The 23,736-nt window shown below is 42.3% G+C and overlaps 3 protein-coding genes and 1 non-coding gene across 4 annotated transcripts in view; 1 reads left to right on the top strand and 3 right to left on the bottom strand.

The window, feature by feature from the left end:
• apc2 (APC regulator of WNT signaling pathway 2) overlaps positions 1-431 on the bottom strand; it is a 246,097-nt gene extending 245,666 nt beyond the window's left edge. The window contains exon 1 of the mRNA XM_073068331.1: positions 326-431. Within this exon, the coding sequence (XP_072924432.1) occupies positions 326-379 (54 nt within the window). The 5' untranslated portion in view covers positions 380-431. The remainder of the gene's footprint in view (positions 1-325) is intronic.
• An 8,427-nt stretch (positions 432-8,858) lies between these two features.
• Positions 8,859-16,302, top strand: LOC140739799 (gap junction beta-1 protein-like). Its single transcript, XM_073068332.1, has 2 exons — positions 8,859-8,954; positions 14,742-16,302. The coding sequence occupies exon 2, from the start codon at positions 14,751-14,753 to the stop codon at positions 15,351-15,353; it is 603 nt and encodes a 200-aa protein (XP_072924433.1). The 5' UTR covers positions 8,859-8,954; positions 14,742-14,750; the 3' UTR covers positions 15,354-16,302.
• Positions 16,303-17,206: 904 nt separating this feature from the next.
• Positions 17,207-21,435, bottom strand: rps15 (ribosomal protein S15). Its single transcript, XM_073068333.1, has 4 exons — positions 21,348-21,435; positions 20,764-20,852; positions 18,892-19,126; positions 17,207-17,365 (listed from the first exon to the last, which is right to left on the bottom strand). Exons 1-4 carry the CDS (start codon positions 21,348-21,350, stop codon positions 17,252-17,254), a joined length of 441 nt encoding a protein of 146 aa, XP_072924434.1. The 5' UTR covers positions 21,351-21,435; the 3' UTR covers positions 17,207-17,251.
• On the bottom strand, positions 17,690-17,820 carry LOC140740425 (small nucleolar RNA SNORA13). The gene has a single exon (XR_012101856.1). It is a non-coding gene; the product is annotated as a small nucleolar RNA SNORA13 (small nucleolar RNA).
• Positions 21,436-23,736: the final 2,301 nt, after the last annotated feature.

Raw genomic sequence — 23,736 nt, forward strand, 5'->3', positions numbered from 1 at the left:
CATGCCTGAATGTATTCAGTGATCTCCGAACACCCTGCAGTTATGTCCTATCCCATGGCTTGCATTCCTAGCAAATGGATCGAAATATTCAACTCAGCAAAAGCAACGATTGGTACAAAAGATAAAGAGAATCAAAAACAGAACAAAACACAAGCATCGTTGCCTGATGCTATTATTCATGAGCTGTGGAGCGACCTGACAGACTGTACCTTCAGAATGCTGTTTAATTGTGCGCACACACAAAACAGAAACAGAAGCAAATAACAGAAACACACAGGGGCTCAATCCTGTGTGTACCCAGCATTAAAATTCAGTGCAGACTTACCTCATCTCCAAAAAGAGAAGAATGTAGAAATGAAAGAAGCCAAAGCAACCCCATGAAAAACTGTGTCTGGCGAGATGCTGCATTCAGCAGCTGTGAGACTGGCTCACTGCTGAGGGCTTGGTTTGCTTCTCAGCCCACCAGATGGCAGGATTCCTACCACTTCATGCCACTGTTTTGCAAAAACATATATTTCCTTAAAGTCTCTTTATGAAACAAGGTCACAGACCTACAGTCAGAAACGAACAATGAAATACTTAATTTAAAAATATTCAGAATTGAGGGTAATAATTGGATTGGAATTCAGAAATTTAAGTAAAGGGTTTGCATCTGTTATTCTTGCTGGTGTTTGTCAAACAGCCCAGCTTTGATGGATTTGCAAATTGAATGAAAATGAACACTGACATCACCAAGTGGTCACAGCAGGTATTCACACTGCAGTTTGTCCACAAGATTCGAGGTTCAAGATTGTTTACTGTCATTTCAGGTACACAAGTGTAAAGGAGAACAAAATAATTATTACTCCAGTTCCAACACAGCACAGAAAAACGCACTTAGATAAAGAACACAATAATAAAAAAAACAATAAATATAAATATATAATACAGCTTACACATAGATTGATTATATGTACATAAAGGAGTGTTTGTACTTAAAGGTGACTCTGACAGAAAATGATAAATTAGTGATGATGAAGAATGTGATAGGGCGGGTTAATGGAGATGTTGTTCAGCCTTACTGCTTAGGGAAGGTAACACTTTTTGTGTCTAGTTGTCCTGGCCTGGATGCTACGTAGCCTCCTTCCTGATGGGCAAGAAATCCAAGCACTAAATCTCACAATCAGTGATAGATTCAACCTACACCAAAAGCTTTATCAAAGAGGTTGGTTATAAATTGAAGGGAGAAAGCTGGAAGAGGTACAGAGATGTAGGGAGGTGATTCCACAGCTGAGGGCTCAAGGAACTGAAGGATCAGCTTCCAGTAGTGGAGAGATTAGATCTGGGGATCTGCAAGAAGCCAAATTTGAAAGACATAGAATTATCAAAAACGGAACTGGAGGAGAAAATAGAGAAGGGGCAAAGTCATGGATTTGAAAACAAAAATGAGTACTTTAAAATGGAGGCATTGTTAGTAACCAGAATTGATTGATTCTACGGGTTGGCTTGTGGATTTCAGGAAAGGGAAGTCGAGGGAACACACACCAGTCCTCATCAAAGGATCAACAGGGTGAGCAGTTGCATGTTCCTGGATGTCAACATCTCTGAGGATCTATCCAGGGTCCAACATGTTGATGAAATTACAAAGAAGTCGCCACAGCGGCTATACTTCATTAGGAGTTTGAGGAGACTTGCTATGGTCACCAAAGACTGACGGAAATTTCCACAGATGTACTATGGAGAGCATTCCAACTGGCTGCATCACCGTCTGGTGTGGAGGGGACACTGCACAGGATCAGAAAAAAAACTGCAGGAATTTGTAAACTCAGCCAGCTCCCTCATGGTAACTAGCCTCACTGGTTTCGAGGACACCCTCAAAAGCTGATGACTCAAGAAAGCGGCATCCATCATTAAGGACTTCCATTACCCAGGACATGCCCTCTTCTCATTGCTACCAACAAAATGGAGGTACAGGAGCCCGAAGGCACACACTCAATGTTTCAGGAACAGCTTCCCCACTGCCATCAGATTTCTGAATGGACAATGAACCCATGAACAGTATCTCACTATTTTTGCTCTCTTTTTGCACAATTTGCTTAATTATATATATGTGTGTGTGTGTGTGTGTGTGTGTGTGTGTGTGTGTGTGTGTGTGTGTGTGTGTGTGTGTGTGTGTGTGTGTGTGTGTGTGTGTGTAATTATAATTTATAGTTTTTATATTATGCACTGTTGCAACAAAACAAAAAAAAATCATAACATGTACCAGTGATATGAAACCTGATTCTGATTCTTAGTTCTACTGTGAATGCCTGCATGAAAATGAATCTCAGGGTAGGATGTGGTGACAGATTCGTACTTTAATAATAAATTTACTTCGAACTTTAAACTTTTTGAATTTTGAAGGCTGGGTGATGGGTAAGTAAAATTAATTGCAGTTTAAGATGAGGTTTAAAAGACTAGTCACAAATATATGTGGCACGAAAATGGGATATAGGAGCAACAGCAGAGTTGGAGGGACAAAACTATCCTGGAGATGTGTAGGGCTGGAGGATGTGACAGAAAGGTAATACAGGGAGGAATTTTAAAACACTTAATTCAAGGACTATGGAACTAGAGCTGGCCGTGTCTTCATTTTCTTTGAAGTTTTAAGAGATTTAGCATGTCATTGAAGACTCTGAAAATTTTCTACAGATGTAGAAGCACTCTGATTGGTTGCATCATGGCCTGATGTGGAAACTCCAAACTACAGGACTGCAGAAGGCTACAGAGAGTAGTGGATTCAGCCAGCTCTATCCGGGGTAGACCTCTGCCCACCTTTGAGGACATCTGTAAGAGGCAATGTCTCAGGTAGACAAAATCCATCACTAATAACCTTCACCATTCAGGCGATGCCCTCGTCTCATTGCTGACATCAGACAGGAGCTACAGGAGCTTGAAGTTCCACATCTCAAGATACAATAATAGTTTCTTCCCCACTGCTATCAGGTTCTAAAACTGACCAGAAACCCCCTAATTCTATCTTAGACTGTATTTCCCACAACTTGCACTAATGTCATTATCATTGTTTATGGTTTGTTTCCTTGTTAGGTTCTGTACGTCCCGCTTGGTGACGCAATAATATCAGCGCCGGTCTCCGGAGCGAAGGTTCCCGAGTTCAAATCCAAGTCGGGTTGAGCGTCGAGCTAGCAACTCAGCCTCGTAAAAACAAGAATAGCTTGCTACGGAAACGCCGTCATGATGGAGCCCCGATAACTCCACTGCCGAGTTAAGGGCTATTCTTCTTCTTCTTCTTCTAGGTTCTGTTTAACTCATGTTAGCTTAAGTGTGTATAATTTATGTTGGTAATATTTGCAATGTATGGCTCTCAAAGTCCAACCCGTTATGAGTGGTGAAAAAGGTTAAGGCAGGCCAATAGGGCTCTGGTGAAGTTGTAGAGACCAATCAACTATTAGAGAAACATTGATTAACTCCAACCATACCGTCGACTTTGGATAACAGAGACAGGAGATCATCAATGGCCTATGCTCCATGGGGAGCTAAGGGCTCATGAAGAAGAGGATTCATGCAATGTATAATGTTGCTGCAAAATGTTAATCTTCACAGCATCTATATCCTGGGTATGTATGCCACTGAAATTGAATTTGTGTAGGTCTGCAATTAGCTGCTTCAGCTCAGAAAATTTCCTTTCTAGAGATCTGTACCCATCAAGACTATGGTAGTTACTTTACCAGAAGGACTGCAGTAGCTCAAAGTAACAGCACATTGTCAAGTTCCAAAGGATAGTTAGGGATAAGTAATACGTAAATAGTTTGCTTGATAACAACACTCACATCCTGGAAAAGACCAGATTAGAGTGAATTTGAGCAGATAGAGTAGGTGACTGAATCGCACGCACTCCCATTGGACCTATGCCAATATTGTTTTACTTTTGACACAACAGGCAGAGAAATTATGATAAACACAGAGTACACTGCAGAAGCTGTGGTCAAAGCAACACGAACAACACGCTGGAGGGACTCAGCAGGTCGGGCAGCATCCGTGGAAACGAACAGTCAACGTTTCGGGCCAAGACCCTTCATCAGGACTGAAGAGGGAGGGACAGGGGCCCTATAAAGAAGGTGAGGGAGGGTGGGAATGAGAAGGCTGGTAGGTGGCAGGTGAAAAACCAATCAGAGGAAAGATCAAGGGTGGGGGAGGGGAAGCAGGGAGGGATAGGCAGGAAAGATGAAGAAGGAATGTAAGGGGAAAGCACTGTGTAGTAGAAGAAGGCAGAATCATGAGAGAGGTGATAGGCAGCTGGAGGAGGAGGCAAAGTGAAACTGGGATGGGGAAAGGGAGAGGGAGGGAATTACCAGAAGTTGGAGAATTCAATGTTCATGCCAGGAGGCTGGACTCTACCAACTTCTGGTAATCCCCTCCCTCTCCCTTCCTCCATCCCTGTTTCACTTTGCCTCCTCCTCCAGCTGCCTATCACCTCTCTCATGATTCTGCCTTCTTCTACTACCCATAGTGCTTTCCCCTTACATTCCTTCTTCACCTTTCCTGCCTATCCCCTCCCTGCTTCCCCTCCCCCACCCCTTGGTCTTTCCTCTGATTGGTTTTTCACCTGGCACCTTCCACCCTCCCCCCACCTTCTTTATAGGGCCCCTGCCCCCTCCCTCTTCAGTCCTGATGAAGGGTCTCGGCCCGAAACGTTGACTGCTCGTTTCCACAGAAGCTGCCCGACCTGCTGAGTTCCTCCAGCGTGTTGTAAGAGAAATGATAATTTTTTTTCCTCCTAAAAGCATCAAAACATGCTCAAGCTAAGGTTTACCATTTTGTTTCTTGGCCCAGTCAATTAGCTTATAAACCCATCTGCTTTTCGATTAGTTGCTGATAACTTTCAAGGATTAGGAAAAGATCTCTTGGACTTATGAAGGGTCGTAATGAAGCGACTTAGCCCGAAACTTTGACTGTTTATTCTCCTCCGTAGGTGCTGCCTGAACTGCTGAGATCCTCCAGCTTTTTGTGTGTTACTCTTTGACATACAGTATTGCAGTCTTTGTGCAGGTCACATCAATTCAAGTTCCATATCTCAACACCAAATGGTTTGTCCTCACCGTCTTGAAAGGTGGACCATGACAATCAGCTCACCAAATTAGATGGGTGCTAAAAGGGTGCAAATCTTCAACACTTACAGAAGAAACAACATGGACTATGGGCTTGAGGAAGGACTTAACCAGGCTACCTTAAATATATCCATTTCTCCACCCCATCCCACCCCTCAGTACCCACTTCTCCAAAGAAAATTACTGTACCGAATGTAGTTAAGCCTTAACACTCCCAAGACTGAATAGCACCTTTTACAATTTTGGTACATCACTTTATAACCAAAGAAGCATTTCTTATTTAAGCCACAGTTGAATTAGCAAATGTAGAGTTGGGGGAAGGGGTGGAAAAAAGGAATGGGAGCTTGAGGAAAGAGAAATGAGGGGATGAAAGGGGCAACAGATCTCTACCATTCTATACATGCATGATCATCTGATACTCACAATTTGGTATTGGCTATTGAGCCAATTTTATACCAGGGAACTCCTTTAAAGGACTGAATTAACATAAAAGGCAACTTCTTATTCTCTCATAATATTGTACTAGCGTCATTATGTTCATTTCATTGTTTATTTTGCAGAAGTGTAAGTTATGAACAATTCATGTTAACTTAAGCTGATAGAATATACAACAGTACAGCACAATACAGGCACTTCGGCCCATAATGTAGCACTGACCTTTTAACCTACAACATCAATCTAGAAACAACAACACACACAAAATGCTGGTGGAACACAGCAGGCCAGGCAGCATCTATAGGGAGAAGCGCTGTCGACATTTCGGGCTGAGACCCTTCGTCAAGAGTCCCGGCCCGAAACGTCTGCAGCTCTTCTCCCTATAGATGCTGCCTGGCCTGCTGTGTTCCACCAGCATTTTGTGTGCGTTGTTGTTTTAATTTCCAGCATCTGCAGATTTCCTCGTGTTTGAACATCAATCTAGCCCTTCTCTCTCACATAGCCATAACCCCACCCCACTCCCATTTTTCTATCATCCAAGTGCCATTCTAAGAGTTGCTAAAGTACCCCTAATGATCTATCTCTGCCCACACTGCATTCTGTGCACTTCCACTTTCTGTGTAAATAAATTTGCCACTGACATCTCCCCGTCCATGTTTTCCTCCAATCACCTTAAAAGCACGTTCCTCTCATGATAGTCACTGCCACCCTAGAAAAAAAGGTGCTGGCTGACCTCTCTATCTGTGCCTTTTTGTTACAGCGTGCTCTGGCAATGACTCAGGTGCGGAGGAACAACAGAATCCCATGAGGAGACAGAAACAAGAGTTTATACATAGGAATTCCAACAGAACATCTGTGGCTTGACCGAGCGACACCATGAGATGAATCATTCTCAAAACAAGGACCCCGTGATAAGCGCTAATCAGGAGTCCACTTTATATAACCAGTACACTGAAAACCCGTGCCAGTTAAAATAAACTTGACAAGATTAAACTGAAAGCACAAGTGCTTAACAGCTCTAGTTAAAACAACAATTAACAAATACAGGTCCTCAAGAAACCTTGGAGGCCAATGACCTAAGGTGTGCAGGGCTCATGGCATGCTTATCATTTTATACACCTCTATCAAGGCACCTCTTATCCTTCACTCCAAAGAGAAAAACCATAGCTCACTCAAACTTTCCTCATAAGCCATGTTCTCTAATCTGTGCAACATCCTGGTAAATCTTTTCTGCACCCTCTCTGAAACTTCCACACTCTTCCTACAATGAGGCTACTGGAACTGAATACAATACACTAGGTGTGGTCTGACTCGAGTTTTATAACAAACATGAGAAAAATTGCAGATTCTGGAAATCCAAAGCAACACAACACAAAATGCTGGAGGAACTCAGCAGGGCAGGCAGCATCTATGAAGGCCAACACACCATGTACATTAACTAGCCTATCAGTTTCCATGGCAATTTTGAGGGCTCTCTGAACTTGGACCCCAAGATTCCCCTGTTCCCCCGCACTGCCAGGTATGCTGCCTTCAGTTTGACCTTCCAAAGTGTATCACTTTACACTTCTCCGGATTCAACTCCATCTGCCACTTCTCAGCCCAGCTCTGCATCCTGTCAATGTTCTTTTGTAACCTATGACAACCTTCCACACTAGCCACAACACCACCAACATTTATGTCATCTGCAAACCTATTAACCCACCCTTCTACTTTCTCCCCAACTTCGCTTATAGAAATCACAAAGAGCAGGGGCCTCAGAAAGTAATTTTAACTTCCGTTTGTCCTTGCCTTGTAATAAATTCTGCTGCCTCAAATGGCTAAAAATTATTCCATTTACATGCTGTGTACTAATGCCTATCAGAATCAGGGTTTATTAACACCAGCATGTGTCATGGAAGTTGTTAACTTAGCAGCAGCAGTACCATGCAATACATGAAAAATATAGAAAGAAAAAAATAAGTAAACAATTACCGTAAGTATATATATATATATATATATGTAAGTGTGTGTGTGTGTGTGTGTGTGTGTGTATGTATGTATGTGTGTGTGTGTATATATATATATATATATATATATATATATATATATATGTTCCTAAGTCTTTTGCACAGTACTGTATATCTGATTATTGGTCTACTGAATGGTTCATTTTATCTGCTACAAAAGGTGGGTTTTCCCAGCAGCCAGTCATTTTAATTTGATTCCCCATTCTCATTCTGACATACCTGTCAATGGTCTCATCTTCTGCCATGATAAGGCCACACTCAGAATGGAGGAGCAACACCTTATATTCTGCCTGGGTAGCCTCCAACCTGATGGCATGAACATCTATTTCTCTAACTTCTGGTAATTTCTCCACCCCCCCCCTTCTCTCTTTCCCTATTCCCCATTCTAGTACCCCTCTCACCCCTTCTCTTCTCCTCGCCTGCTCATCACCTACTGGTAACCCCCCTCCTTCCCTTCCTTCCATGGTTCAATGTCCTCTCCTTCTTCTTCAGCCCTTTACCTCTTCCAACTATCACCTCCCGACTTCTTAATTCATCCCCCCTTCCCCGCCCACCTACTTCCCCCTCACCTATCACCTGCCAGCTTGTACTCCTTCCCTTCCCCCTTACTTTCTTATTCTAGCTTCTGCCCCCTTCTTTTCCAATCTTGATGAAGGGTCTCAGCCTGAAACATCAACTGTTTATTTCCCTCCATAGATGCTGCCTTACCTGCTGAGTTCCTCCAGCACATTGTGTGCATTTTTCCAAGATTTCAAGCATCTGTAGAACCTCCTGTATTTGGGTTTTTTCCTTCTTTCTAGTTTTAAGTTGATACCTATATATTTACTGTTGTGATTACAACTCCAAACTTAAGTATATTTGTGGGTAATTTTCCATAACGTGCCTGTCTTATCACCATAAAGCCTATGATATGTGATATACATATGCTTCTAAAAGAAATTATTGGTCCAATAAATAGCTCCCTTTGTTTATTGCTTTAGTTTACTGGAATTTGCGAGCAAAATCTCGGAAAGCTGGGAGATAAGGAAATGATAACTAAATCAGCTACCTGGTGCTCAGATATAAACAACAATACTCAGAAAGACTTAATGGTTGTTAATCATTTTGAAAACAACCAAATAGAAAAGTTTTCTCAGTATTTTTGCTGACATTTTTTGGAAGTTTTTAAAAAAACTCTGAAATATCTTCTTATCATTGCTTCATTTCATACATTCGGTTTCTTTTTAACTCAATGTTTAAATAGCTTTCCTTTCCCAGAAGCGGGGATCAAAAGTCCAACTGCTGAGCCCAGCCCTATTATTTTAGATGTTACTTTCTTTTTTGCCTCTCAGCACTTTTTTACCATTAAATAGAACAGGTAACAGGACAACCTGTCGGATTTGGGTTTTGATAAGAACAAGAACTCTACTCATTTTGAATGAGAAAGGTGAGTTGAATCTTTATGAACTCTGTGTACAAGCTATATTCTTTATTTTATACACCACAATAACTCACCTCCAGCCAATTATTTTCCAGGATTGGTCTCCTTGAAAAGACTAGCCAGAGTCTGAAATGTTATTCAGCTGGGGTGTAGATGTTCTCTGATCCAATAGCCATTTCCAATTCAGATTTTCGATGTGTCGCATTGCGATTTAGAGAAAAGGTTTTCTTTTGCTTCCTGGAGGTGGTTTGTCACATCTTTCCAGGAGCATCCGTTCCCACTAACTGTAATCTTTCAAAAACGTTTTCACAATATTAAACCTCTGCTGCAAGTGTTTTGCTCCTGCCATCGATCGATCGATCAATCTATCTTTCTTTCTCTCTCTCTCTCACACAGACACACACTCACAAAATCCTATTGTTCTGGCACCAAAAGACAAAGAGAGGCGGGGGGGGGGGGTAGAAATAGAGCAGCTGGGTTGGAATGGGAAAGCAGCCAAAGGCAAGTAAGCAGTCACTGACCAAAAGTCAGTAGTGGGTGGGATAGGCAGCCTGCAAAGGGTTGGTAGGGGAGGTTGAGGGAGGAGTGTCACTCCATACTCCCACCATTGAGGGGCAACATGTCAAAACTTTTCTCAGGGTGGATTGGTACCGCCCCTGGAGTGAGAGGGACTGAAGGTGCTCAGATTTCCCTGTCTATCCCTCCCCTCACCCCTCCATTCCCGGCGCCTGGCTGGAGAATGGTGGCCAAGTAAGGACAACTGGTTCTCATTATCAGGTAGAATCATGTTTCTAACGAAGTATAAATAGTGCTCCTGAAATTTATACTACATTTCCCACCGGAAATGAATATGCCTACTGACATTGCAAATTGCTGCTGTTAAGATTAAAGATCTATAATGTTTTTCCACAATTTTGACTCTCTGGTTCACAACTCAGTTGTAATTAACTTGGGTTCAAATATCAGTTTAAGCAGGGCCTCGCTATTTGTATGGCCTCCGAAGGGGGAATGCAAATTTGCTAAGAACCGATGGCACCATGTTATGACGAGAATGTTCATTACGTCACATTATACCTAATTTGGAGGACTTTTACCCATACTTGCCCTCTGCCCGATGCACACCAGTGCCCCTTGATGCACCATCAATAACTCACGCTGAGACATAGGAAGCGAGGTATCGGCTTTTATTGACTGGAAGAATGAACAACACTACATCCTGGAGAATGAGGCTGGGCAACAGGCCTCAGTCGCCTTTATACAGGGGTCTGTGGGAGGAGCCACAGGAGCAGTCAGCAGGGGTCTGTGGGAGGAGCCACAGGAGCAGTCCAGACAGGTATATGTAGTTCACCACACCCCTCTGCAATTTTCCTTGCACAGTCCCTCCCATTGTTCTATCCATGGTCTCCTCCTTTGCCTGAACCGTCTGCCTCCTTTGGAACATGGGCTCCACTCCCACCCCTCCACCACTCCCCTGCCCACCACCTCTGGTAACTCTTGGTTGTATCTCAGCACCAACTCCTTTGACCTTCTCCTGCACTTGACTTCCCAGGCTTTTGGAAATACAACGTAGGATGCATGGAAAATCTAACACCGAGCCATTTTTAAAACTTCTTCGCACCGTTGCTTCCATTCAGATCACCAATTCCTTCCTTTCCTGTGGCTTTTTCCCAGACTATGCATTCTTGCTGAACACCAGCAGAACCCAAGGCAGGCTGCAGCTGCTGTCAACCCACACTAGGCCCTGCTCACCTATCGCCAATGTAATCAGTGACCTGCATTGATCCTAAGCTCCATAATCAATCAGCTAATGATTCAGGAACAGCTTCTTCCCCTCTGCCATCCAGTTTCTGAATGGAGGTTGAACCCATGAACAATCCCTCACTTCTTATTTCTGCACTAATTATTTAATTCAACTATTTAATATATATATAATTACTGTAATTCTCAGAGGGTTTTTTTCCTATTATTATGTACTGCATTGTACTGCTGCCCAAAAGTTAAATTTCACGGCATTGCCAGTGATATTAAACCTGATTCTGATTCAGTGTCCTGCTTTGCAAGGAGGAACAAGGGACTGCCAATGCTGAAGAATCAGATACAACAAACAACCTGCTGGGAGTCAAGCAGCATCTCAAATCCACTGAGATCCTCCAGCAAATTGTTGATCCCACTTTGCCATTCCCACCTACCAAAGGAGGGATGACTTCATATTTCCCGCCCCCCCCCCCCCACTGCTGGAGCCCGTTTAATTAGCATGGCTCAATCTCCATGAAATCTGCGCATCCTCCTGACGATTCACACTGCCAGCAGCTTTGGATCACCCTTGACTTAGTACACACGGTTCCTTCATCCGAATCATTGTTGTGGATTTTGAACAGCTGGGGCCCAGCGTCCCACTTATCACAGCTTCCCAAGTGGAAAATGATTCACGTACTCTTTTTTCTCTTTGTTAACCAAACCTCAATACATACTTAGCACATTGTTGTCAGATAAGCTCTTACGAGACACCTTATCAAATATTTCACAATTGCAGACTTACTTACAGTATACAGCTCAAAATTCTCTAAGCACTGTATAAGATATATCAAACATGATAGTCAGAGGCTTTTTCCCAGGGCTGGAATGGCTAGCACGAGAGGGCATATTTTTAATGCGCTTGGAAGTAGGTGCAGAGGAGATGTCAGGGGTAAGTTTTTTACACAGAGAGTGGTGAGTGTGTGGAATGGGCTGCCGGCGGCGGTGGTAGAGGCAGAAACGATAGGGTCTTTTAAGAGACTCCTAGATAGATACATAGAGCTTAGAAAAATAGAGGGCTATGGGTAAGCCTAGGTAGTTCTAAGGTATGGATATGTTTGACACAGCTTTGTGGGCCAAAGGGCCTGTATTGTGCTATAGGTTTTCTATGTTTCTATAAATAGAAGTTTATGAGATAAGACAATAAGATACAGGAGCAGTATTAGGCCATTTCGTCCATCATGTCTGCTCTGCCATTTCACAATGGCTGATCCATCTTCCCTCTCAGCCCCAATCTCCTGCCTTCTCCCCATATCCCTTCTTGCCCAGATTAATCAAGAATCTATCAGCCTCTGCCTTAAATACTGTTCATACTTGGCCTCCACAGCCACCTGTGGCAAAGAATTCCACAGATTCAGCACTCTCTGGCTAAAGAAATTCCTCCTCGCCTTCATTCTAAAAGGACACTCCTCTCTTCTGAGGCTGTCCTCTGGTCTAAGACTCCCCCACCATAGGACACATCCTCTCCACATCCATTCTTTAGATGCCTTTCAACATTCAATAGGTTTCAATGAGGTCAGTCTTCAGAATTCCAGTGAGCAGAGGCCCAGAGCCATCCAACATTCTTCACGTGACAGACCTTTCAATGCTGGAATCATTTTTGTGAAACTTCTCTGAACCCTCTCCAGTTTCAGCACATCCCTTCTAAGATAAGGAGCCCAAAACTGCTCACAATACTCCAAGTGAGGCCTCGCCAGTGCTTTATGAGACCTTGAGTCAGTGTCTCTGATCTCCTAAGGTCAAAGGAGGTGTGCAGGGCAAGTTTTTTACTGAGAGCAGCGGGTGCCTGGAATGTGCTCCCAAAGATGGTTACAGGAGGCAAATAAGATTGAGATGGTAGATGGGCATGTGAAAGTGTAGTGAATGGAGGGGTACTGATACTGAGTAGGCAGAAAGGATTCATTCAGTTAGGCATTTAAGTTACTAGCTTAATTAGATTGGCACCACATTGTGCACTGAAGGGCCTGTTCCTGTGCCGCACTCTCCTGTATTCTCTGGTAAATGACTGTTGGCTCTGCCAAGTCCTGTTGTTATTTTTTAAGTGTCCTATTACCACTTGGTTAATAACAGATTTTAGAATTTTCCTTGTTTCTGACATCAGAATAACAAGTCTATAGTTCTTTTTTTTTCATTCTCTCATTCCTTTCTTAAATAAAGGGATTACATTATGTTACATTTTTGACTTTTGGAAATGCATCTATTATCTCCATAGACACCTCCCTTCAAACCCTTGGGATGTCCAGGGAATTTATAGGCTTTTGTCCAGTTAATTTCTTCAATAATTTTTAAACCAATATTTTTGTTACTAGCTCCTAGCTCCATCCAAACTATTCTATTTCTTCATGTAACAAGCTAAGATTTCTTGCCTATATTTCACCTTTTATTACCAGGACTTCTCCTCCCCTCTATTACGGTAAGTATCCTGTAATATTTTTTCCTCAACGTTTTTCACTTTACAAACTATCAAGTTAACTAAATTCAGTTGAAGCTTTGATTTGTCTTGTTACAGGATTGTGTCGATGACTTTTTACCACGTTTCTATATATTCACTCTGACGTGCTCTGTCCACCCCTTCCTCACACATTCCAGTTATCATTCCCCGTGTTGTTACCTTCTTCTATGGCCTTTCCCTTTAACTTTCTGCATTTGGCTCTCACCTAGATCTTCATCACCTCTTTAGTTCTACTTACAGTTCCAGTTAGTGATTAACATTCTGATTCAGGTGAAGTTTGTCCCTGCAGAACACATTTCACTTTCCTCAATACTAATGTCAATGTCTCATGAATGGGAGCACATTCTCCCTTTGTAACCTGTGGGTCATACGTTGAACTCTTTGCCTAGAGTTCAGTGACCAGTGGTGTTCTTCAGGGATCTGATCTGGGTGCCCTGCTCCTGGTGATTTTTACCAATGGCTTGGATGAGGAAGCGGAAGGGTGGGTTACTGAATCTGCAGATGATATGAAGGTTGACAGAGCTGTGGAGAGTGTAGAAGGTTGCTGTAGGCTACAATGAGATATCAACGGGATATAAAGCTGGCTGAGAAGTGGCAGAGTTGAACCCAGAGAAGCATGAAATGATTCACTTCGGAAGGTGGGATTTGAAGGCAGAATATAGGGTTAATGGCAGGATTCTTAGCAGTAAGGAAGACCATGAGTCCATAAATCCTTCATAGTTGCTGCACAAGTTGATAGGGTGGTTAAGAAGGTGTATGGTTGTTAACCTTCATTAATTGGGGGTTTAGTCCAAGAGCCGTGAGGTAATACTGCAGCTCTACAAAACACACTTGGAATATTGTGTTCCCTTCTGCTCACCTCATTACAGAAAGGATGGAGAAGATTTAGTGAAGGTGCAGGGATCCTATGATCTTATTGACCTCATGCCATCCTGCACATGGGTCAGGTAGTAATTCCACATTTAAGCAACACTCACAAAATACTGGAGAGACTCAGCAAATTATACAGTATCAATGGAGAGAGATAAACAGTCAATGAGCTGCTGCTATTGGCAGAGGTGGGTTGTGTGAAGCCACGGTGACACTTTCGGAGGTGAGAATTTGTTCACTATGTGTGACTGAGTGCAAGGGGAAAGGTCAAAGGTAGGATCAGTGAATGGACAATTGGAGACTGAAGTGTGTGGTCCTGCATTGAGTTTGCACCTAGTTTCTACATGTTGCATGGACAGAATCAAATTAAATACACAAAAGATCATCTGATTTTAAGCCTGTATTTGTTGGGTAAAAGTTCAAGTTTCAAGTTCTAAGGTACAGACATAAACACACACACAAGGTGTAAAAGCCATGAAAATTAGTTTTCCATTGGAAACGCAGCTCAGGAAGCTTAGCTTCAGGCCAATGTTTTGAAACATTCTCTTTCTGCACAGTTGCTACCTGTTTTTATTTGTCCTTAAACATATTTAATTGTGCGTCTGGAAGAAAACACCTGTGTAGCAGAGTACATGTGATTGTACCAGTGCTAAAGTATTTGTATTATTTACTTTCAGTAAACTCAGATGGATCTGCACATGGACGTGATCCAGCCGTTAAGCGGCATTCAACCTCCTGCTTCCTCTCTCGGTAGCAGTTGTCTGGCCGCGTTATTTGTCGTCCGAGTCTTCACTATGATTGTCACCGCAAAAACCATTTGGAAAGACGACTTAGACGATCTGTTCTGTAACTCTACTCAAGTGGGCTGCCGTCAAGAATGTTACACCGAGTTTTCTGTTCTGTCGCCATTTAACTTCTTTGCGCTACAAACAGTATTTATTACCACACTGTTGATCGCCATAATCTTCAAGAAGAACCTGAGGCGGCACCATATCTCTGGCCAAACAGCCTGCAACAATTTGAGTATGCTTTCCAGAATACTTACTGAAGGAATGTTTCTCGTTCTATGGCATGTGATCTACCCTAGTTTATTGAGGAAATCTGCCTTTAACTGTGATATATTTCCCTGTGAGCCAACAGTGGTCTGCACTATGCTTGGAAATAGACAGAAAAACGCCTTTTCTGTGTTTATGTACATATGTTCTTTGGCTTGCATATTGATGTGTGTGATTGAAATGTTCACTGGCAAAAAAGCACATACTTTCTATAAATTACATCCAGGCCTTTAAAATGTAATAGCCTCACTACATCTGTTATATGCACTTTTTTCAAATGGATTTGATTACACTGTACAAGGAAGATGTCCCTTCAGAATACTTTTGGGTGTATCTTATGGATATTGCAGTCACAGAGAAACTGTTATCGGGGGAACTGGAATTTATCAATGGTGGATGACTAGTGGTAGTAGTCTCTCGAAGTCCGAGGAAGACGGATGTGTTGCGCAATTAACGTCTGTGGGCATGCATACAACTTCCGAGGTCGAAGTCCGAAGCGCAGATGACTATTGAACACTTAAGTCTCAGACAGAGCACAAATGAAAATCAGCGGAACCGTTTTCAGCTTCTTTGAACTATTGCAGTGTCAGCACCATTATCCAATTAAACACATATTCAATAAGCTAACACGAGGAAATCTGCAGATGCTGGAAATTCAACCACCACAAAATGTTGGTGGAACACAGCAGGCCAGGCAGCATCTATAAGGAGAAGCACTGTCGACGTTTCGGGCCGAGACCCTTCGTCAGGACTAACTGAAAGGAAATATAGCAAGAGATTTTAAAGTACAAAAGTCGACAGTGTTTCTCCTTATAGATGCTGCCTGACCTACTGTTTTCCACCAGCATTTCGTGTGTGTTGTTTCACTAAGTTAACTTTTGTTTCTCCAAACTTACATGATGCAAATTGTCAATTCAATTACTTAATTTCAGATACAAGCAATCAGTGATTGATAAACCACTTGTCATTTGGAGTGTTTCCTAGGTCTTCACTGGGTAAGTATTTTCAGGATCCCAGGATTTCAAGGATTCCCAAGAAACATTGGCTTGTGGCGACCCACTTCCTAGCGCACTCGAACCGGCTCACTAATAGCCAGCGCGCCGGCATAATGGCCAGGTCTGCTTCAACAACAAAGGGAGAATCCCGCGCGGGACTGTGAATACGTGCCCCCTACAGCATCCGCGCCCGGGGGGGGGATCAGGGAGGCTTTAAAGCTAGGCCGCGAAGTTCGAATAAAATCTTTTTAACTGGTTTACCGACTCCGTGTCATTTCAGCGCTGCGTGTAGCACACCACTACCGGCTTTGAATTAAACATCTGTAAAACAATGAATGCCAAAGACAGCCTTTCCTTTGCAGTATGCTAAACATTACACTGTTTAGATATACCACCCGACAGCCAATCCAATTTACAAGGGGATTCAAATTTAACAGGACTAGCATGCAAATAACCAGCACCATGAGGTGGTGCTGTGGAACAAATTAATGCAAGGACAAGTGTCTTATTCACAATTCACCCTAACTTTACCACCATTAACACCCAACCTCTATACTCCCCTTTCCATCTGGCTGCATTTTCACCCAAATAAACTCATACGCAGGTGGTAACTTTAAATTTTTATTAATTAGTAATGTGGGTGCTGAACCACCTAATCATTCATGATGCTTTTTAAAGTACATTTCCCTCTTATCAGCAAAGTTGGGACACTTTGAGGCAACATATCACTATACAGTGACCAATAATCAAAGTTCAATTCCCACTGCTGCCTGCAATGTGTTTGTACATTCTCCACATGACAGTGCAATTTTCTTCCTAGTTGCCACATTCTGAAGACAAATGGCTAACGTGAGTGAGCTGTGGGCATGTGCTAATATGATGCAACACATTTCACGATAAATACAGCTAATCTATACTTTAGGTCATATGTGATGTGCATGAGTTGTGAACAATCGAATTAAATGAAAGATTAATTGACTCTAAGGTTTAAAAACATTTAAATCACATGCACTAAACATGTTCATATGAAATTGTGCCGTTCCACTGCATGTTATTCTGGAAATTGAAAATAATTTTGAATAAAGACAAACATGTTTTGGAATGAGTTTTATTTACACATATTTCCACAGTAAATCACTACTTCAGAGGGATGAATCTGGAGGAGTGAGTGGCACCAATACCGGGTCTGCCGTGCTTGACTGGTTTGTAGGTGATGGAGAACTCTCCAAGGTAATGGCCAATCATTTCAGGCTGAAAGGAAGAATAAAATCAACTATGAACTGAGTAAATCAAACTGCACAGGCAACTTCCCAACTCTCAGGGAACACACAAAAATGCAACTGGGGTAACAATTCTCAAATAGTCAGATTCTTTTGGCAGACAAGTTTAGCATCAAAATAGCAATGCACCGAGGATACGGATTTTTTTTTGCACGAAGGTTTTCTTGCAATGTTCTGTATAGGCATCAAACATTATTAAAATCTAATGAAATTCATTAAGTCTCACATCTTCATACTGAGATTACCACAAGCAAAAATCTCTGGAATTTACAAAGTGCTTAAATATCACAATTAAACATGTTTCAGCCGAATCACAATAAACTGAAGCATGACAGCAACAGAGTAGGCTGGAACAGCTGAAGTCACTGTATGCCTTTTCTGACACCACACTTATCAATTGAGAACTAAGTGGGCAACACAAAGGCAACACTCATCTCCTGCTTTTACTACAAAGCAGCCCCTGCAACAGCCTCTTTACATACTTTTACCATTTAATGAAAGAAAAGTTAGCCCATATTTTAAACAGTTTAAATGCAACATATTTTTCTATAAGGATAAACACATTAGGACAAAAGGCCAGAGGGATTAATTGATATTTGATGTGTTAATCCTTGTAGGAGAGGGAATGGTGGGAGAATAAAAGAATCCTTTAGACGAGCATCCAGCTGCACAAGTTGTGTTAAAATTTAGATTTCTCTACCATCAAGTGAGAACCCTTTGTTGAACTCAATTTGATGCAAGAGATCAACACTTAATGCTGGTTTAAAATGGGGTTAATGGAAAAAAAACTTTTTTAATTTGATGCAAGTTAAATGTCACCACCTCAAATTTAACTTCAACATTTTAGATTCCTTCCCCAGTTAAGACTAAAAACAGCTGAGGTATTTTGCAATTAAAACCCATATTGCTGTCACATCCTTGCAACTGAAACTAGCAGTGGGAGGTCCAAGGTTAGGGCCAAAAGGCACAGAAAGAGGAACATGCAGAAGATACAAGAAATTTCCCAAGCTCCTGAGTACGACCTATCTGGTGCAGCCCTGCAAATGAATGTGGATGATCAAAGCATTGGTTTGCCTAGATTAAGGCACATTAAAAGGAACATTTCAGTGTACACAACAGTAAGGTTTAAAAGAATTTGCCTCAGTGAGATAGAACTGGACTGATTAACTGCACTATTGAGAGCTAGCATGAACTTGCCAGACAGAATAACCTTTGTGCCACATGGAACGCAGCAACCAATTCGTATTACTGAGCTATCGTCCAAGAGTTGGGGCAGGGGAGGATGTGAATAATGTTGTTTAACTGGTTAAATTATATAATGCATGATTAGCTATGCTAAGTTACAACTTAACTCTGGTAATGCTACTGATAACCAGAATGCTATTAGTCAAGTTCTCCACATCAATTTGCCATTCCAACTCAAACCAAGATTACGCCAACTTGTCTGAAACACCAGACAAGTAAAGCTATATAACTTAACTCAAGCATCTGCATTACCTTGATTTCAACCTGGTTAAACGTTTTGCCATTGTATACACCAACCATGCTGCCAACCATCTCTGGAAGGATAACCATGTCACGAAGATGTGTCTTAACGACTTCGGGTTTCTCCATAGGCGGAGCTTCCTTTTTGGCCTTGCGCAGCCTCTTCAGGAGGGATTGCTGCTTACGGCGCAGACCCCTGTTCACACGCCTCCGCTGTCGAGCACAATACAATTGCATCAACTGTTCACTGAAAGCCAAAAACATGTTGAATTTCATATTACAATTGACTAAAAAAAATAACATTCTAGATGTTTAATTTTTATGTCACATAGCATTTGGTAGAGTAAAAGGGGGTTCTGAACGGTGAAGGTTTTCCCCACAAAATGGGGTAGGTAAATGGAATGAACTACAGTAAAGGCAGATACAATTACTAAGTTTAAAAATCACAAAGGGACAAGTAGGGGCTAAGAAGTGTTTAGTTATGTATGGGCTCCCAACCTGGAAGCGACAGACCTCTCAATTATCAGCAGAATGTGTTACACCTAAGGGCCTATTTCCCTGCTATACATAATTAATGATATTGATTAGTGGAAAGTGCAAATGCCTTCATTTGTTCTGGTTACTGATAAACATGGTTTTTGTGGTACTGGATCAGCACAAACTATTTGGGCTAGAGCGCGCTTCAACACTGAGAACCAGGACCACATGGCAGCATTCAATACAGACCATGTAGTGGGTTCAAACCCCAGGCATGAACGAGATACCAATGTAGCTTCGATAATAGTCATCTTCAGAAGCTTGTTGCTTTAAATAAGCAAATGGTTATTCTCTTGGCCTTATTCTACCTCCATCCTGTCCTATTCAGGAGGGATACACCACGTGCAAAGGAGCTTGTACTGCCGTTATTTTAGGCTAGCTTGAAAGCTAAACAGGATGGCAGATAATACCCCAATTTCATTCCGCCCAGGCCTGGACTTGCACAATTTTCCCTTTGTGCCTCCCCTGAACACTGCACAATCTTCAGCAATTTCAAATCTGAGCTCACTACTCATTGTATAAAATGCAGATGTGATGCAAACCTTTAGCACAGATAAGATGGTAGGGGTTTTTGAACCTCTAACCTCAATCAGTTTGATAAGCAAATGAGTCCAGTAAAGTACCTTTTACTACCTCAATGCATTATAAAGAATTGCTCTATAAGAATGGTATGCAAGGCAAGTTTTTTACTGTATCCCAGTACATGTGATGTTTAACGATAATTTAAAGACATTTAGTACAGAGTTCAAATGTACAAGATCCAACTAACTTTACTGGCCAAAAATTACAACTTTTGTAATTTACAGTCTAAGACCAGAGGACACAGCCTCATAAAAGAGGCGCATCTTTTTAGAATGAAGATGTAGAGTTATTTTAGACACAGTGGTGAATTTGTGCAATTTACTGCCATAGGCAGCAGGAGGCCAAGTTTATATGTAAATTTAAGGCAGACATTGATGTTTCCTGATTGGTCAGAGCATTAAAGGATACAGGGAGAATGCAGATTAGGGTTGAGGGGGAAAATGGAACAGCCATGTTGAAATGATGGAGCAGACTCAATGGGCCAAATGCCCTAATTCTGCTCTTAAAAATACTGCAAATATCAGGGAAAATTAGAAATGGGAGGAGGAAGGAAGTGTTCAATATTTACTTTCGAAAAATTGGTTATCACTTGGCTTGCAAAATGCCAACAAATTATAGACGAAAATAAAAAACCTGGCAAGGCTAAAGAATGATCACCTGTATACTACAGCGGGCTCTTGCTCCGCATGAAATTTAAACTGGAGGTTTAAAGCACTACAGCACATGGCAAGGCTAATGAATGTACAAATGCATAATGAAACTTACTAGGACATATCAAGGAGCTGGTCCAGATCCACACCTCGATAGGTGAATTTTCTGAAGGTCCTTTTCTTCTTCTGCTCTACTGGGTCCGCCTGGGTTTAAAGTAAATTACATGTAAAATACATTACACAAATCATAGACACAGACTTAAGACACGGCGCTTCTAAGTGCTCTGGCTGAACAGATTACCTTTCCAGGCGGCCAAGATGCTGCATTCTAACAAAGCCTCCATTTTAACTGAGGGCCACACACAAATAAGTCCTCGCCTCCTGGCTTTGCAAGACCCAAACGAGGCGTCTTCATGAGCCTCTCGCCAGCTCCAGGTCAGCCTCTGACATCAAGGTGTTGGAGCACTAGGAATTTTCAACCATAAACCCACCCAGCACTTCCGCAGGGCCCGCCGCACACTGGCCTACCCACTTCCCCGCCATCCTATGCCGTATTTTCAAAAAATAATAATCAGATACGATAGCTCTGGCTCTGATCGGCGACATCGTCGATAATCTAACGGCCCTGTAGCTACTCCGCTCCGGGATGGCTACGGATTACATGCGACCTCCGCCGCACCACCAGCTCCGAACACCTACCATCGTCACCCGCTCTCGATGAAAAGGACTTGCCTCACTTCCGCTCCGGCAAATATCGCGCAACTTCCCGCCCGGGCTGGGGGGGGCGGTATGCGCATGCGTGCAGGGGGCGTCTGCATCTATAGGGACATGAAACAGTTGAGCACGTGAACAGAACCTTCGGCCCATAATGTTCTGCCAAACCAATTAAACGGTAAAATTTTACAAACAAACAGGAACTAATTCCTCCTACTTACACAACGTCCATATCCCTCCATCTTCCTCACATTCATGAGCCAATCTAAAAATCTCTTAAAAACCTCCAATGTATTTGCCTATAATATTAATGAGGCATCAGTACAATTCGGGGCTTTCACGCCATATGATGCTCTTGAGGGCAGTTTATACTGAATGGTTTCTCCTCTGTAGCATCCATATCCACGTGCCTGTCTAAAACCCTCTCAAACTCCACCATACTGCATGCTTCTTTTAACTTACTGTTATGGCACATACCATCCTCTTTTTTTTAATGTTACCACTCAATCAGGAAGATTGCCCCTCCCCAACAACCTTAAAAGCATATCCTCTGGTGTTTGCCATTTCTACTCTAGGGAAAGAATTCTGACTGTGTACTCTATGGACGCCTCTCATAATTAAAAGTATTCCATTAGGTATCCTCTCGGCCTCTGACATTCTTGGGAAAACAACCCAAGTTTGTACAATCTTTCCTTTTAGCTTGGGGGGGGGGGTCCCAACTACGGACCCCTTGGTTAATAATTAGGCTCCATGGCTGTAAACAAAAAGGTTGGGAATCCCTGATACAACTAAAACCCTCTAATCCAAGTAGCATCCTTTAAACCTCTTCCCCACCTTTTCCACATCCTTCCCATAATGTTTCAACATGAACAGCACACAATATCACAGTGCAGTCTGACCAAAATTTAACGAAGCTGCAGCATGATCTCAGTACTCTGAGGTAATTCAAGATTCCCTTACTTTACCAGCCCACCCTCGTCCTTACTCTTTACAGAACATGCCGCTTCAGAACTGTGAACAGCTGGTCCAGTCCAAAGTATCGGATATGGACTTGCCCAACAGCAACTTCTCCCTTTTCCTGTGTGTTACAGATCACTCTGGATATCATGGATAGAATAATTACGAGTTATAGTTTTAAAAAGAAGTAGACTTCAAGAAATGAAATTTGTTCACAGCGTCCTGATTCTGTCCCATTGAAACTACTTACAGTGAAGACAATAGATGAACATTCCTGTTATTAGCATTTTGTTAAAAGTGTATCCCTGCCATTTTATGCCCATTGGAGGAGCGTTTTATCACCTAACCGTCTGCTTAGTTGTATATTCATGGAGCCACTGTAACAAAAGGGAAACAACAACACACACAAAATGCTGGTAGAACACAGCAGGCTAGGCAGCATCTATTGGGAGAAGTGATGTCGACGTTTCGGGCCGAGACCCTTCGTCAGGACAAAAGGGATATATTTTGGGTGTCTGGCTTTTGGAACAGACATCAGTATTGAATATTCAAAAGGATTTTGCTAGTTGGGATACCATTGTAAATACTTACTTCTATAAATTTACCTGACTGTATCCAAAATGTTACAGTTAAGTAGGTGATTATAGCAATTGAACCAGTCATTAATCATTTATTTTTTCGTTGTGTTGAAGAGGAATTAAACATACGTCAGGAGAGTGAGATTGTCTGGGACCCTCCTGGACATTTGTTGTGTGAATAAAGATTCTTTTTATTTCCCAGTTACAGCTTCCATGTGACTCAGTTTTAATTTAGTCACCAAAATTTGGGGAGATGAGAGTAACTGGGGAATAATAATGTTGGTGGTTCAGAGAGCTGATGAACCTGCCAGAACGTAAATAGTGAGTGTATGAAAAACATTCAGGGCTGGACGATCCAGGGAGGGATGTTCCAGTCTTCTTGAAATGTTGAAGGAAGGACTAAACTTTGACTTGAGGAACCTGCACCACAATACGACTATGATAGACCAGATCAGAATTGTAAAGTGGATGTAGCTGTTGCAAAGGCAAAGAGAACTTGCCTTGTGTGCGAGGGAATCTAGCAAGGAACGGGGGAATGGATGCAGAATGGAGACCATATGTCTCCCTAAAAAGGGAGGAAGGTGTGAGAGTCAACACGAGGAAATCTGCAGATGCTGGAAATTCAAACAACACACACAAAGTGCTGGTGGAACACAGCAGGCCAGGCAGCATCTATAGGGAGAAGCACTGTCGACGTTTCGGGCCGAGACCCTTCGTCATGTTCGGCACAGCTTTGTGGGCCCAAGGGCCTGTATTGTGCTGTAGGTTTTCTATGTTTCTATAAATAGAAGTTTATGAGATAAGACCATAAGATACAGGAGCAGTATTAGGCCATTTCA

Source organism: Hemitrygon akajei, chromosome 16 (assembly GCF_048418815.1).
Source record: "Hemitrygon akajei chromosome 16, sHemAka1.3, whole genome shotgun sequence".
NCBI lineage: Eukaryota > Metazoa > Chordata > Chondrichthyes > Myliobatiformes > Dasyatidae > Hemitrygon > Hemitrygon akajei.

Excerpts from the sequence above, each read along its gene's own strand:
- LOC140739799 (XM_073068332.1), top strand. The coding sequence starts at position 14,751 with ATGGATCTGCACATGGACGTGATCCAGCCGTTAAGCGGCATTCAACCT.
- rps15 (XM_073068333.1), bottom strand. Across the intron at positions 19,127-20,763 it reads CAGCTCCTTGATATGTCCTA|TGAACAGTTGATGCAATTGT; the intron begins GTAAGTTTCATT and ends TTTGGCTTTCAG. Across the intron at positions 17,366-18,891 it reads TTAACCAGGTTGAAATCAAG|CCTGAAATGATTGGCCATTA; the intron begins GTAATGCAGATG and ends TCTTCCTTTCAG.